The sequence below is a fragment of the Channa argus genome, chromosome 8, assembly GCF_033026475.1.
Source record: "Channa argus isolate prfri chromosome 8, Channa argus male v1.0, whole genome shotgun sequence".
In the NCBI taxonomy this organism is placed as follows: Eukaryota; Metazoa; Chordata; class Actinopteri; order Anabantiformes; family Channidae; genus Channa; species Channa argus.
In genome coordinates this window covers 26,615,762-26,632,918 of record NC_090204.1, presented here as the reverse complement: position 1 = coordinate 26,632,918, position 17,157 = coordinate 26,615,762, and the positions used below count along the sequence as shown (strand labels likewise).

Sequence of the window (17,157 nt, the reverse complement as noted above, 5' to 3'; positions counted from 1 at the left end):
TGCCTTTGTAAGAAGAATCATTGTGTACTTCTGTCTAAGAAGTTATCTAATTGTAGTTGTTTTTGTTTGTGTTAAATAACACATTTTCATCTACACAAATCCATAAACTTACTTGAACCATAGACATATATATGGTCCACTGAAGCGGTGTGTGATTTCATATCATATGCTTCTTCAGGCCAAAGGGACTGGTAATGTATAATATTATAGTTATGAATTTGTAGAGAATGCATAAATATTTTAAGGGGGGGTGGAGTCTTAAATGGGTGAATCCCCCCCTGGTAATTCGCACCCTTGAGGGATATAATGTTGGGACTGGATGGCCTAAGTTCTGCCTTAACTCTAACCTTAGAAAGCTTCAGAAAGGCGTTAAAATGTCTCAAATTAAGTGTAAGGCACTTAAGACCTTTACAGTACTGTGTTGTACTCTGTGCAGGTATTCGCCCAGCCTGCCAATGTGGCAATCACCAAGATGGATGTCAACAACCTGGCCATGGTCATGGCTCCCAACTGTCTGCGCTGCCAGTCCGACGACCCCAGGGTGATCTTCGAGAACACTCGCAAAGAGATGTCCTTCATCCGGGTGCTTATCCAGCGGCTGGACACCAGCTTCATGGATGGAATCCTATAGCCCAACAACACACACACTCACACATACACACACACACACACTATCCATACTCTATCCCTCAGCCTCCCTTTACACTGCTGTCAGCCTCCTCCATGACAGGCCTCTACTCACTCCCCATGTACACAGTGTTGCTGCTGGGTGAATACCATGCATTTTCAACAAGTTTACTCTCTGGAACTAACAATAACTGCCTTGATTTGAGTTTGTCCACTGTACATTTTCAGTTGTTTCATTATTTGTTTCTGTCACTATACATGTGACATTTACATTAGAAAAACACCAGTGTTGAAGTTACAAAGCTTTCAAATGATAACAGTACTGTGTGTGCCTTCACATACACAAATCCAGTTCACACAGTATGAAGGACTAAGCAGGGACCTCATAACATCACTGGATTCCCATGTTAGTTTCACACACTCCCCCACTGTTCATTTTAATCTTACTTGTTTTATATGAACTGACCTTTCCTTTATTTCCCCTGCTTAACACACACATTTTAGTATCAACACATGAACACGCTAAAATAATAAGGGAATGGTTCGCAATTTTTCATGCTGATCTTAATACAGTGTTGAGCCTTCAAACATATGTATATAATCTTGGTAATGATGTGGATAAACTCAGACTAGAAAAAGTGCATATATTAAGAAAGTAAAAGTATTTTACAATAATGCATAAAGGTTCCAATTTGTATCAGACAGTAACTAAAGTAACTATTAATCTTTCTGCTCTGCAGAGCAGCCGATATAAAACTCATTCCAAAGTTTAGCTGCGCCCATGGGCATATTATGTGATTGGCCCCATACTCTCTCTTTTCTGTCATTTGGAGCCTGTTTTTAAAATTTTTAGGTCATTTTTTAGTTGTTTTGCATCATATTGTGGTTTTGTTATGCATTTCTTTGATTCATTGTTTCTTTTTCTTTCTGGCTGAGACTTCCAGGAAACTTTATCAGTTCCACTAAACTACATCTTTAAAAGATGCAGTGTTTTTAACACAAACTACCCTTTTTTTTTGTTGATTAGAAGTTATCCCTCCAACAAAGCTTGAAAAGCAAAAGGAAATTAGTTTAGGTTTACTGTATCTTGGAAATATCCCCTTTCAATTTAGCTTAGTGGGACTGTTAAAATTTTATAGGAGTTTCCAGAATTTTGCACAGGGTAAAGGCTGAACATGTTGTCACCCATTTATTACAGAAGTCAGATTCCTAGTAAAACAATTTTACCAACACTGAGGAAAACACAAACAGCTATACCTTCCAAGACTTGTCTTGCACCTGTGGCTACTATGACTGTGGCACAGGAGTTAGAACGGTTGTCCCTCAATCCCACAGTTGTTGGTTTGATCCCCAGCTCCTCCCATTACATTTCGAAGTGTCCTTCAGCAAGACACTGAACCCTAACTTTAGTTGCTCCCGGTGAGTGTTGGCCAGCTGCATAGCAGATCCCCCATTGTTGCGGGAATGGGTGAATGAGAACCAGTGTAAAGCGCTTTGAGTACCAATACTTAAAAAAGCGCCATATAAGTACAGACCATTTAAAAATATATGCACACTGAACGTGACATATGAAACAGACTGTAATAAGACCAGCTTCAAAAATCAGGAACCATTCTTTTTTAAGTTTTTCTGCAATGTACAATACCATTTAACATGCAGCAAAAACCATCCTTGCATTCTTTCATCACATAATATGCGCCAAACATGTTCTTCCACAGGGGTCTCTCAAACATACAGTTGTACATGTTGGGATCACTTGCTAAGCAAAGCATTACATTGGTTCAGCACTAGATTTATGAGATACAAAGCCTAACTACACCATTTCATCAGGGGTTTACTGTAACAGATTGAGCGTCTGGTGTTGTAAGGTGAAGCTGTGTCCAACAATTAGCCATCCAAATATTTTACATTGCCACTACATCGTGGAAGCTGAAAACCCCGAGGCTCTTTACTTCTCCCCTGCGTGGTCATCTTTTTTCTCTGAAGGGACGGAAAACATAAGTAAAACAATTTGGGTGAAACCATGATGTCTTTTAGATGCTCAGATGTTCCCTGACTTTAAAAAGAGTGTAGCCACAAAGGATGAAAGACATGGATATGATGATCGGTTGGTCAGTTAGCCATTAAATTAAAATTTTCCAATTTTCAACTTATGCTTTTAAACTTCCATCCAAACTTCTAAAATCCAAATATTTTTCTGCTTCTACCTGAAAAAACTTCAGATGATGTCATCTGGGGGAGCTTTTTTGTAGAGCAACCCCAGATGACATCATCTGAAGTTTTTGGTTGACCATAATAACAAACTTCATGGGAAGAGCAAAAAAATAACATAATCTGACCTGAAGGTTCTTCCATGTGATGTCATGTGGAGGCATATTCCAGCTAGAAGTAGAGATATTTTACTATAGGGAAGTTTAATGGCATTTATTTACATGTATTACCCAAACTAGAACCAAAAGAAGCGGAATCAGTGAAGGCATCCTTAACTCAGAAGAATGTGGACACTAGGTGATTCCCGGCTGTTTTTTGGTTTCAACACTTTTACTACACATTAGCATAGTATGTTCAGGTTGTTTGCTTTTTCGTCATATCAGATGTACGGAATGACCGCAACCATAAGTTATTTTATTCAGTTTACCTGTAGCCCATTAAAAGTATTTATAAATAATAAATTCACCACAATATAATATAAACGTCTAATCATTTCTCCTGCCAGTTGTGAGCCGTAATGTTAGTGTGCGGTAGGGATGGATTGTGCGTGCAAGTGGCTGCTGTGCACTGCTGTGTTACTCCCAACTACAGTGGGGCATCTATCTTGAAATGACTTCATCTCAAAAAAATCTTTGATTTTTTTATTTTCAAATCCCATAAAAAGACCAACCATGACCTGGGCTAACTCACTGTAATATCTGTAAAAACAGAAGCTGATATAGATTAAAGATGGCGCCTGTGTGTGTGGCCTGCCGTCTGAACTTTCTTATGTGTTTCAGTGCTTTATGCCCAAAATGTGTCATCACGACTAATCTATGATCCCCAGACTCCTCCTCAACATCTGCTCCTCTGTCGAGAAGCTACCGTTTTATGGCTTAAATGGACATTGGAAAACTTCCCCACTATTGCTGTGATATAAATACCACCTGGTCTTCGGGATCTGCCCAACATCTCTCACCATAACAAGCGCAGAGGAGGAGGAGTGCTCCTGAGAATTATGGCTTACCTGCGATCGCACTCTGGGCATGATTTCCACAGTTTACCACTTCGCTGTTCCACAAAGTTTGGACTCTTTATCTAACCCTCCTTGGAGTAGAGCTACCATGTGGCTCCGGGTTTCTGACTGCGGGATGCTGCAACCAGCGCCTTCTCTAAAGCTTCTTCCACCTGGTTGTTCATTTTTTAGCACACCGCCGTTTTCAGGTTGAGGTGGAGGCCTGGCTGCTGTTTTTAAAAATAACTTTAACTGCCGCTTAATATCCTCAGATAATTATTAAAGTTTTGAGCTACAGCTCTTTGTGGTTAACTTCTTTGCCCTGTTATGTGTCCACAGAAATTTAATATGGACTTTTATAATGAGTTGTCAGAGTTTTTAGCTGGGGTCATCCCTAAAGAAAAGCTTCCAATATGTTGGGATTTTAACAGTCATGTCCTTCCTGTTGAGCTTCTAATCTATTAGCGAATGATTTTAAATGTTTATTGGACTCTTTTGACCTCACTCAGGCCGTACAGAGACCCACACATCAGCATGGACATACTTTGGATCTTGTCATCACCTAGGAGTTTCTCTTCAGTTTGGTATTTCTGATCACTTCCCCATAATATTTCAGATTATGGAGCAGGAGGTAGAGGTAACGCACCAATCCCCCCAGTTGCTGGTTTGATGCCCGGCCTTTCCAATCACATGTCTTTGAGAAAGACACTGAACGTCAACTTAGTTGCTCTTGCTGAGTGTTGGCCTGCTGTATAGCAGCTCCTCATCGGTGTGTGTGTGTGTGTGTGGGATTGTGAATGAGAAGCAGTGTAAAGTGCAGACAATTTACCATTTACAATTTTTACAATCTCTTTGTGTCGCCATCGTACTACGCCATCACTTCATTAACTGAAGGAAACTAACTGAGATTTATGCAGTGGGGGGGTCGGTTGCTCACTCAGGCCCATAGGATTTTCTCTCTTCTTTTAACTCGACCTACGCTGCTATTCTGAACTCTGTTGCCCCTTTAAGGCACAAATCTTCAAAATCAACAATAGAACCTCGTCTAAATGACACCACACGTACTCCCAGACAGCCCTGCAGGCAAGAGGCGGAGGTGGAATGAAGAAAATTATATGTATCTCTGGATATTCTGAAGGACTCTTTGTCAGACTATCAGAAGGCTGTAAAAGCTGCTAAATTTCAATATTCATCCAGTCTTATTAATAACAGCTGTCATCCTCCTAGAGTGTTATTTACCAACATAATGTCTGTAATTAATCAGTGTATATCTGTGCTGACAGATGTACCAAGAGCTACCTGTGATAGGTTTCTTATTCATTGTATTGAGAAAATAGCCACAGTTAGACAGGATAAAAATAATGTTACTCTTGACTTGTCTGCTACCCCACATGCTCTGTTGTATTTGAGCATTTGAGTCTATATTCTCCTAGCTCTTGCTGAGATGGTGAGGCACATGAAACCTACCCATTGTCCTTTGGATATTGTTCCAGCTAAGGTTTTAAAAGAGGTTTTTAATATTGTAGGGCCATGTTTTCTTACAATTATTAAGAACTATCTTAGCTCAGGAGTTGTACCAGATGTTTTTAAGCATGCAGTGGTAATGCCACTTCTTAAAAAGCCTCACCTTGATAAGTCGTTTTATCTTATTTTGTACCTGTGTTTCATCTTCCCTTTCTCTCAAAAGTTCTAGAAAAGACTGTTTTTAATCAATTGCTTTTCTGGAAAATAACGTTTTTGAGAAATTCCAATCTGGCTTTAGATTTAGACATAGTACTGAGTCAGCTTTCCGAGGGTTCATAAGGATATTGTTTTATCTGTGGATGCAGGGAACCTTGCTGTATTGGTGCTTCTGCATCTTACAGCTGCCTTTGAAACTGGATCATGCAGCCCTCATCTCTCGCCTTGCCCAGTGTGTAGGTATCCAGGGCACTGTTCTTAGATGGTTCCAGTCCTATTTATCTAATAGGAAGTTTTCTGTAATGATAGGGGACACGTCCTCTTCCTGTGCATCTCTCTCCTTTGGTCCCACAGGGTTCCATTCTCGGCCCCGTCCTGTTTTTGCTGTATATGCTCCGACTTGGGTCAATCATCCACAAGCAAAATCTCTCCTTCCACTGTTACACAGATGATTTGCAAGAGAGAGTCTGTTTGGCTCATCTGTTAAGGATAATGGCTTAAACGTGGATCTTGGTAGTCTAGCCACTTATCTTAGAACATAAGAAAAGTAAAGAATCTGGGGACACTGACCTAAGATTTCATAAACAGATTAATTCTGTTGTAAAAGGCAGCGTTTGTCAGCTTCGTCTCCTGGCAAAAGTTAAGCCAATCTTATCCCAAAAAGATCTTCAAAAGGCAATTCATGCCTTTATCAGCTCAAAACTGGATTATTGCAACGCACTTTATGTCATAGTCAGCTAGTCTTCACTATCTCGCCTCCAACTGGTTCAAAATGCTGCTGCTCGACTTTTAAACAAGATCCCCAAGCGTGAACACAAAACTCATTCTTCAGTCACTCCATTGTCTTTCAGTTCATTTTAGAATAGATTTTAAACTGTTGCTGTTTGTTTTTAAGTGAATTAATAGTTCTGCAAACATGGCAGAGTACTTCGGACATTTGCTCAACTTCTTTTAGAAGTTCCAAAATCCAGATGAGAAGATGGGGACATCACTGCATTACAGATTTGGCATGTTTTAAATCCAAGCTGCTAATTATTTATAGTAGTGTGGACATATTTTGTGTGTTTTTAAACTATTTAATTTATTTAAATACTTTCAATTTTTATAAATTATTGTTTTAATCATATTGTTTTTATCATTTTATCCCTTTTTATCTTCCTTTTTTGTATTTATAGCACTTTGGTCAACTCCTGGTTATTTTTAAAGTGCTATATAAATAAAGATTAATTAATAGATTGATAACAGCTTGTTCAGGTCTGTTATAGTTCAACAAGTTAAAAAACATTAGCACTGGGTAATATGTTTATTCCTCTTTAAAAATGTAATTGTCTTTATTTATTTATTTATTTATTTTTAATTTAGAGCTCCAAAAAACTATGACCATCCCTTTTTTGTCTCTGAAATGCATTTCCCCAAGAAAGAAGTGATGGTTTAATTGGTTTTGGTGTTTTTATGGGATTTATTCACTATAATAAACATATAGGACATACATACATATATACATCCGTCCTTTTATTTACATTGGTTTATCATATTTCAGTTAATGAATACATTTTCTTGATATGGGCTGGTGACATTTCTCACCCTGTGACAGCTGGGATAGGCTCCAGCCTAAGTGCAAAACTGTTATGTTTGCGTTTAATATTATAGATAATTATTATATATTATTTGTTAAAGCTACCTGGTGTCAGTGACCTACAGTACAGGTCATTTTTGGTGTCCGTGTTCTAATAGCTTAACACAGAGGTGGGCAATCGAATGATAAGGAGGCAAATAAAAGCTCCTCTGCTAACTAAAGAAAACATCCAGTGACTTTAGTCGTGATCACTTCTCCCTGGTTGGAACTAGCGATGGGGTCTTGTTTGTCCACTCTGCCACAGTTCTTGGTGTTGTTCAGGCATGTTGGCTGTCCACCGCTTTCCTCTGAACCCATGAGCAACAGATACAATAGGCTGGATGACAGCGTCACTGCCAGTAAGGTCCTATTTCCCATGTTTCAACACAGCACAGCATCCCCCTACTTCCTGGGAGGGTTTTGAGAAGTGCCAGCCTTCCCCTAGCCCCATTATCCCACCCCACCCAACCCCACCACCTCCGCCTTTCTGCTCACTTATTGAATGTGTCTACCTGTCTTTGTGCTTGTCTGTCTTCCTGTCATTGTTTACAAAATGTGTCAATTTCTTATATCCATGGCGTCTGTCTCTACGAGCAAGTACTGTTGTTTATTACATTTCTTCATTATTATTGCTGCATTTAACAAAATTTCTATGTTTTTTTAACCCATTCATTTTATATGATATAATTTATTTATATTTATTTGGGGAAATTTCCTTAATGCCTTCGAGATACTGTATTGTAGGCTCCAGTGTGTTTTTGTTACAGCGTGAGTGTATGTGTGCGTGTGGAGGTGTAAGTGTGCAGTTTTCACATATGTGTTTATGTATAACTGTGTGGATCTTGCTGTAGCAGTTTGATTTTGTCTTTTGTGACACAACTGAACACATGACTGAATGATTCATGGACATTCATGGAAAAACACTGATTTCAATTGTTAAGGTCCAGGTGACAGAGACTTAGTCTAACATTAAATCTTTGGCTGTGTGTGTGTGTGTGTGTGTGTGTGTGCGTGCGTGTGTGTGTGTGTGTGTGATGTCATGTGATGTGATGTGCTGTACACTCACTCTGACATACACACTCCACATAGATACCATGTACTTTGACAGTGTACAGACTATGTAAAAATACGTACAGTATATACAGAGATGAGACGTAAAAATCACCATATGTAACATTGGAACTTGCTGTGGAAGATGATATAAGAGGGTGAGGGCTAGTTTTTAAGTCTTGTTAAAGTGTCAATTTTGCTTACATAAATAGAAAAAGTGGCTATTTAAAACCTCAGAACAGTCTACCATGAGGTTTGTACCCATCATCGATTCAAGTACAAGAAGTTGTTTATAGAGCCTCAATTTCTGTAACATTAGGTCTGATTCATCCTCTACAAAGAAGTGATTATCTTAAGGGAGCATGCCCCTTTTTAAAGGTTTGGGTTGAAATGACACATTTTTGATTTTAGCTTCATCAGTTTAATCTTACTATAGTTTACCTACATGTATGTATTGTTATCTGGGTAGCAGCTGTGAATATATCAACAGTACACACATGTCTGACAAGCCTTGAGAGAAGGAACAGTCTACACAGTTTACAGTATGATAATTGCAGCACTCTCGTAACGTATTGCAACCTTTGCACATGCGGATCATTGTGGTGAAAAACAATAAAATGAATTGGACAAAATTATAGCTCTTACTTAGAACCGTAGTACAGTAATAGAGCTACTATTTGTACAAGACAAACCAAAGGACATGCAATTTAGGAGACAAGCTATAACTTAAGGTTTATCGATAAGAAAATAAAAACAGACAATTTTGGAAAAGCCCTAACCCTTTAACCTCCAATCTAACACTTTAAAAATGATAAACATAATGATAAAATAACTTTAGTAAACCAGAGATTTGTTAAGCAGATTTATTTAGCAGAGCAGCAGAAGTTGGAATGAAAGAGAACTTATAGCGATTACTTTTGTGAAAACACGAGGTTTTCTAAAAACTTCTGATGCATGTGTGAGCAAGTGAAAATTGCAAAATCTTGATATTTATTTATAATTAGTTAAAAAAACAAAGGGAATTTATTTCAGTGAGAAGAAATCTCACTGCTGACTGTAACATACACTCACATGCACTTGCAAAAGATCTAAATACAGCACATTTTAGCCGTTCTTCAAGTGTGATGAGAATGAGTAATGAGAGAAAAGTGTCAGTTGATGAGTTTCATTTATCTTCCACCCCAATGTTTTGTAGGTGGTGCAAAACAGAACATCATTGAATTGCCTTGAATTGCCACAATTGAATGACCTTTTTGCAGACATCCAATCATTCCTGTAGTTTCCTGCATATTATTAGTAAGTCCAGCACATTATATGTGATGGGAATTCAGAGATTTCTTCTGTAAGTTTCTCTCATAAGTGGAGCTGTCATTTGCCTTGTAAATGCATTTTCCTTTCAGCAGCATTATTTCACTCTAATCAGCAGCTGTGGTGAGGTGTACTCGTGAGGTGTTCAGGAACCGTACAGATTGTAGGTGAAATATGTGGTCATTGGACAAAACTTGCAATGTTAGGAATTTCCTGAATTTGCATTAACTTCCGGGAAGGGCTGAGGACCAATGAGACTTTTTCTTCACATAAAGAAGTTGGTTTTATGTAGAAAAGTTAAACTGACCCTATTCAGAAGTTAGGTTTAAGTAGTATCTACATTAGCAATATGTACTAACATAAGGTGGTGGATAAAGTGGAGGTTGTGGATTGTCAGTTTGGGAAAACTGTCAGTTACTGGTTATCAATGTCAGAGTTGTGTGTGGGAAACTAGTTAAAGATGCTGTTCAAGTTCTTTGTGCAAAGGATCCCCACATTTATATCAGTTTATATCTGTGCATACTGTAAAGATATAGCAAGTTTGAAGATTTGAGCCAAGCAGCACATAGCTTAGCTTTGTCAAAGCTGATCCACTTCCTTCAAATAACTCCGAAGATGTCTTATGTACAGGTACCTCATTTCAAAGTGGCTACACAAAACCCCAATTTTTTTCTATCGTTAATATTGTGTTATTTTGACTGATAAGACCAAAAAGGCAAAAATATTACTATTAAAGTTACTTGAGAAAAACGAATAACTAACATTAGAACACGTAGCTTCTTTATTGAACAGGTGACTTCTTTATAGAGGTATGAATCTTGACAAATGATTGAATTTTCTTTCCGTTTATTAAACAAGCATTGGCTTTAGCCAGAAAAGGCTGAAACTTTGTGGCGCTGTGTATGTTAGTATATGAGTGTGTGTCTGTGACAGAATCTTTGTTTTATGTCCAAGATGGTTGTAGATAGACCCAACAGATCAACTAACTAGCATGCAGATGTAGAGTCTTCACTCTCTAAGACTTGAATTTAATAAAACCTGACAATACACATGGACAACAGAATTTACAGAGAAGAAGTGTTACAGTATTTAGCTTTATCCACTAAGAAAAAGATGATGCTCTTTTTAATCCATTTTTCTGATTGTGTTTTCTACTTGGTTCCTACTAATGATGAATTGGTTGTGGGTGTCAATGCTGTTAGTCTAATGTGAAGAAACTGACAATGAAGACAAGGTGTGAGACAGCTGATGTGAAACTGATCTTCACTTCCACCTCAATCCTCCAGGTTTTTCAGTTGTTTTGTAAAGTCCACTGTCACTCACTCTGTCCAACAGAAGACTGGAAGTGTACGAGATGTTGGTTTAATAAATGATTCAAATGTCAAACTAACCCAGGATGCTCTTTATTTTATGAGAGAACTGAATAAATGTACCATTTGGGAAAAGAAACATAAAGAGAATATATGGAACTTTCTGAACTGGCTCCTTCCTCTCAAAGAGAAAAACCCTGACTTTACATGCTTTTTTTAGAGCTGCCATTTCCTCTACCCTGCAGGTGTAGTGGATAGAAATTACATAGAAGAGTTAATATACAATATAATATGTTAATTATAATTAAATCTTAATATAATATAAGCAGGTGTCTTTCTGGCTCCACACACACATGCTTTTTTCTGAAAATCAAAGATGTGTCTACCCTGCCTGTCTGATATAAATTGTAATCATAAATGCTCAGTTGGACTATGCTCAGTGTAATAATTTGTCAGTATTTTAACTCTTTCCAACACACAGGTCAGAATCCTCCTTGTAACAGCCAGCGTGTTGAAAGCCTGCCTGTTAAAAGTCTTCTAATAGGCTTTTTGAAGGCAGAAAAGCTTCTCACATAACACTCTGGTTTCTCACTAGCCAAGTCCACTGACTGATTGGACAGGAGCTCTGATCATGTTGCTCCCTGCTCTGCCTATCATAAATCCCAGGCCCTGCTACAACACGACTGTAGCCTAGTTGACATGGGGCCAGTGCTTCAACTACAAGTCCCTCCTGGCATGTGTTCTTGGGCAAGAGACTGGACCCCAAGTTGCTCCGGATGGGTAAAGTGAGCACCTTGCATGGCAGCCACCACCATTGGTCTGTGAGTGGGTGTGGGTGAGAGAGAGAGAGAGAGAGAGAGAGAGAGAGAGAGAGAATGGATGAATGAAAAACAATATTAAATAGCACTATATAAGCAGACCAGCAGTACAACTTATGAGCACAACATTTACAACAACCCAACACCTGGTACTGCCCACTGCCTCTGGTCATAGTGAGGCCAGGTGCTGAAAGGGGCACCGGTGATACACCGGAGAAGAAGGTAATAAATAAAAGTAAAAATGGGAAGTAAAATAAAATACCTTTATAGATTGTGTACTAACACTCATTTATAAAAATCAAGGTATTTTTGGCTGTTCCCTTTCAGGGGTCACCACAGCAAATCATGTGCCCCATCTAACCCCATCTTCTTCACTCACACCAACTAACTTCATGTCCTCCCTCACTACATCCATAAATCTCCTCTTTGGTCTTCCATTAGACCTCCTGCCTGGCAGCTTCAACCTCAGCATCCTTCAACCAATATATTCACAGTTTCTCCAAACATGTCCAAACAACCTCAATCTGGCCTCTCTGACTTTTTCTAACACGAGCTGTCCATCTGATGTCCTCATTCCTGATCCTGTCCATCCTCGTCACTCCCAAAGAAAACCTCAACATCTTAAGCTCTGCTACCTCCAGCTCTGCCTCCCATCTTTTCTTCAGTGCCACTGTCTCTAAGCCAAACAACATCTCTGGTCTCACCACCGTCTTGAAAACCTTTCCTTTCATTCTACCTGATACTCTTTTATCACACCTGACACTTTTCTCCACCCGTTCCAACCTGCTTGCACTTGCCTCTTCACCTCTTTTCCACACTCTCCATTGCTCTGAACCATTGACCTCAAGTAGTGCAGCTTCTTTACCTCTGCTCCTTGTGACCTCACTGTTCCACTTAGGTCCATCTCATTCACACAGATATTCTATATTGCTGTAGCTACAGACCCACCTCCACCTTGAACTCCTCTGTCACACCTACAGCACCTCACCACTGTCTTACAGCTCTCATACATGTCCTGCACCACTCTAACATACTTCTCTGCCACTCCAGACGGCCAATAAATTTCCATCTTATCTATAATCTCCATAACCTGTTGCACATCCTTCTCATGTCTATCTCTTTATCTTGCCAACCTGTACAAGTGCACCTCTCCCTCCTTAGTGTCCAACGATATTTTGCAATCACCGATCTCTTTCAGATTACAATGTTGACACAGGATGTCGTCCACCTGAGTGCTTCTACCTCTGCTCTTATATGTTACCCTATGTTCCTGGCTCTTCTGGAAGAAATTATTCACTACACCCATTTCCATCCCTTTGCAAAACCATTCCTGTCCTGAAGACCAAACCTGCCCATCACATTCTCATCACCTCAGTTTCCTTCACAAACAAGTCCATTGAAATCTGCACCAATCATCACTGTCTCACCTCTGGGGATGCTCTGCATCACTTTAACTAACTCACTCCAGAATTTCTCCTTCTCTTCTAACTTACATCCTTCCTGTGGGGCATAAGCACTAGCATTGAATATCATGCCTTGAATTTCCAACTTCTGACTCATGAACCTGTCTAATACTCCTTTAACATCTAGAACATTCCTCACAAACTACTCTTTCAGGATAACTCCTACACCATTTCTCTTCCTATCCACACCATGGTAAAACAACTTGAACCCTGGTCCGAAGCTTTGAGCCTTGCTACCTTTCCACCTGGTCTCCTGGACACACCATATATCCACCTTCTTTCTTTGCATCATGTTAACCAACTCTCTAACCTTCCCTGTCATTGTCCCAGCATTCAAAGTACCTACTGTCAGTCCTACAGTCTTGGCTTTCCTCTTCTCTCTTTGTCTATGAACACACCTTCCTCATCTCCTTCAACCAACATTAGCCTATCTCCATTGGCACCCTGTAGGTCAACAGCACCTGTGGTGGCCATTTTTAACCCGGGCCATGACCAATCTTGGGACTGGCACAAACAGACATTGGATTTTGCCATTGTGTGTTGTGTGATAAAAGAGTATCAGCGAGAATGAAAAGAAAGGGGTTTAAGACATTGGTGAGACCAGCAATGTTGTACAGCTTAGAGACATTGGCACTGAATAAAAGACAGGAGGGAGAGCTGGAGGTAGCACCAGGTGTGGCCCCACCCAGCCACCAAGGGCAACGTTGGTGCCGGTCCCGACCTCGGACAAAAAAGGGGAGGTCCTTTCGTGGTCTTTTTTAAAAGACATTTCTCTAAAGGAAGGGAAAGCATAATGTAAGCTTTTAACTGCAGTACCTTAACCCTCGTGCTCTCCCGAGGGGTCCCAGGGACCCCCGCGGCATTGCGTACAGGAGGGGTCCCAGGGACCCCCGGCCCAGAGCAACGCGCTTGGCCAGGGTGCCAGGCACCGGGCGCGCAGCAGACCGCTTGTCTGAGCTGCTCGCCTTGCAACTTCGTCGCACTTCATCACACTTACTGCATTCATGCTCACATGCTCAGGGAAGCATATTTTCGAGCAGAGCATTTATGGTCCAATTATGGAAGATTAGAAATGGTGATAAATGACTCCCTTAAAAACTGATTTATTGTATAATAAAGTGTGTGCTACTAATCTATCAGCAAACAACTCTTAGTATCATTTGCAAAGAAATGAGCTGAGTTTACAAGATTGAGACAAATTTATAATCCCCAAATATTTTATATGATTTAATTTTAAAGTAAATATTGACATTTTAGTAAATATTGACATTTTATGGTATTAATTACACAATTACAATTTCCAAAGCCTAGTTTTTCTGGCAACAATCAACATTCTTAATGATCTTTTTGTCATAACGTTTTGATAAATTATTTATTACAACAGTGACTCTACAAATTGCAGACCAACTGCTTGAAAGAGAGGTGAAGGGATCGATGAAAAAGTGAGCAGGATGTGATCATCTTGAGGACAGAACTGTGAGATGATGGCTGCCACCTTATTAGTAAAGAAGCCGGCAAAGTCGTCAGCAGTGACAGAGGTGGAGGTGGGTAGATGGTGTTGCTGAGCTTCTCCTGGTGACACTGTAAGAAAAAGATCCAAGCAGATCCTGATACTCACCAAGAGCAGATGGAGTCTCGAATTTGAACCACTTCCTCTCAGCACTCCTAAGCGTGGTACGTTGCTCACAGATCCAGTCAGTGAGCCATAGATTAGAAGCTGAGGGACGAGCGGGTCTAGAAGACATGGTGGTGGAGTACGAGTAAAAGTAGAGGCAATTGGAAATATTCCAGTAAAATACACAATGTACGGAAGAGGAGCACTTGAGTAAATGTACTTTCCCCCTCTGTCACCTAGAGGGCTAATGTTGACTAATGTTTAAACACATTTTAAATCTCTGCATTCTAACTGTTCTATTGCTAAACTTAAACCTCAAACCTCTCGACTCTCCACAGTCTAAATGACAGACAGAAGTTGCTTTTATAGGAGACGGCAGGAAGATGGGATGGGGTGATGGTTTGTTAAAAAAACAGGTTTGTTAGTTCTCTATTAATGGTTTTCGGCCTGGGCAATATCATAAAGGGCAGACCTAGACCAATAGCTAGCATAGGGATTTTACCCACCTTACACAATGTAGTGTTTTGCATCAATGATTTGTTTTGAAGATACATTTCAAATTGACATATATATATTTAACTGAAGTCTTTTGGAAAATGTTTGTATAGCAAGCTGACTCCCTGTAATGTGGCTTTCTACCTGCCACTCTGTTCATGCCCTCACATACCTGCAAGACCCCCACGGTCACCCAGAAAACATGCACACAAGTATTATTTTGCAAAATGCCCATACTTCATAAAATTATTCTGAAGGCTAAAGAAAAAATCCTCAAATTACTATTATTCAGCAGCAGCAGATACAGCCTCCAGAAATTTAGTCTAGACTTCTTAGACAATAGCTGAATGCTTCAGACTTCATCAGTTATTTCACAGAAGTTGTATGTGACTATGTTGGTTTTATACTAGTTTTAGTTTGGTGAAATTTATAAGTGGAAATTTCATGATCATGGTAATGTTCATCAAGAACTTGTACATAAACGATATTAAATGCATTCAACATTTAAACATGTTTTCACATTAATATAAATAGAATTCTGTATAATCAACCCAACTCTTTCTATAACCACATAGACTGAAATTCGAATACGTTTTTGTAACTACATACGCTGCAATACAAAGTCTAACTTGCTATGTTATCTGCTTAAATCTGCCGTCAGGTAAACTCTAGCTTTCTGGTGTACAGTTACAGTTGGCTGTAAAAGTTAGCATCCCCTTATTTTGTCAAAAATAATTACAATAGATATTCTACATAATATTCATTGCACATCAGCCTTTGAAGATCCCACCATCTACAGTATATAATGTCATCCATAGATTCAGAGAATCTCTCTGTGCACATAGGGCAAAGCCGAAGGTCAAAACTGGATGCACATGATCTTTGGCCCTCAGGTGGCACTGCATTAAAAACAGGCATCATTTCTACTGGACATCACTGCAGGGGCTTCCTGAAATCACTGGCTGAAAGCACAGTTGAGGACAGTTTGCTATATGATACACAAATATACGTTAAAGCCGTAATATGCAAAAAAGCTGAAGTCAATGCTGAAAAGGACATACAGGTTTCAGAGCAACAGATGCTCCCATCCAGACGATGTTTTTTTTTTTTTTTCAAGAGAAGCCTTGAACATTTCAGCAAGACAGTGCTAAACCACATATTGCATCCATCACAACAGCATGGATTCACAGGAGACGAGTCAGTGTGCTGAACTGGCCTGCCTGCAGTCCAGACCTTCACCAGTAGAAAACATTTGGCACATCATAAAATGCTAGAATATGCATCCGACAAGAATGGGACAACATTCCTCTCCTAAAAATAGTCTCCTTTGCAAATCATTGCACTCTGTTTTTATTTACCTTTTACACATTGTCCCAACTTATTTGGAATTTGGGTTAAATTACTCCCTATTTCCTCAAACATCAAAGAAACCCATTGTATAATAACCCGTAGGGTTTGCCTAGTTGCGGGATTCCTGTTAAAAGCTTTAATTCTGTGTAATATACACTCAATGGCCAGTATATTAGGTACACCTGTACAATCGAATGGTAAATGATCTGCACTTGGGATTCAGTGTCTTGCTCGGTGACACACCGGGGATTGAACCAACATCTGTGAGATTAGTGGACGACCATTATAGCTTTGAACGCCACAATCACCCCTATGTAATCCAACACAGCAGCCATGAATTATATTTTTACAATGTTACAATTTTTCAGTTTTTATGTTGAAACTGTCAGCAAGGTTATAATTCTACTCTGTTTATTATTAAGGTCATAGTGGTTGGTGGAGTCGTAATTGGGTGCATTATAAGAAGAGATGATTCTAATGTTTTGGCGACCCTAATAAAAATGAATGAGAGGTAATGATTTTTCCAGTGTTTAATGATTGTGTACAATAAATGTTCTTTTGTTTTATCACCCCACTTAAGTGTCTGTTCAATATCACCAGTGATCGAATCTGCACAAAGTT

The 17,157-nt window shown here is 39.4% G+C and overlaps 1 protein-coding gene across 1 annotated transcript in view; it reads left to right on the top strand.

Annotated features, from left to right (window-relative positions):
• arhgap39 (Rho GTPase activating protein 39) overlaps positions 1 to 17,095 on the top strand; it is a 97,717-nt gene extending 80,622 nt beyond the window's left edge. Inside the window, exon 11 of the mRNA XM_067512101.1 lies at positions 437 to 17,095. Coding sequence (XP_067368202.1) covers positions 437 to 631 — 195 coding nt within the window. The 3' untranslated portion in view covers positions 632 to 17,095. The remainder of the gene's footprint in view (positions 1 to 436) is intronic.
• The last annotated feature ends 62 nt before the right edge of the window (positions 17,096 to 17,157 follow it).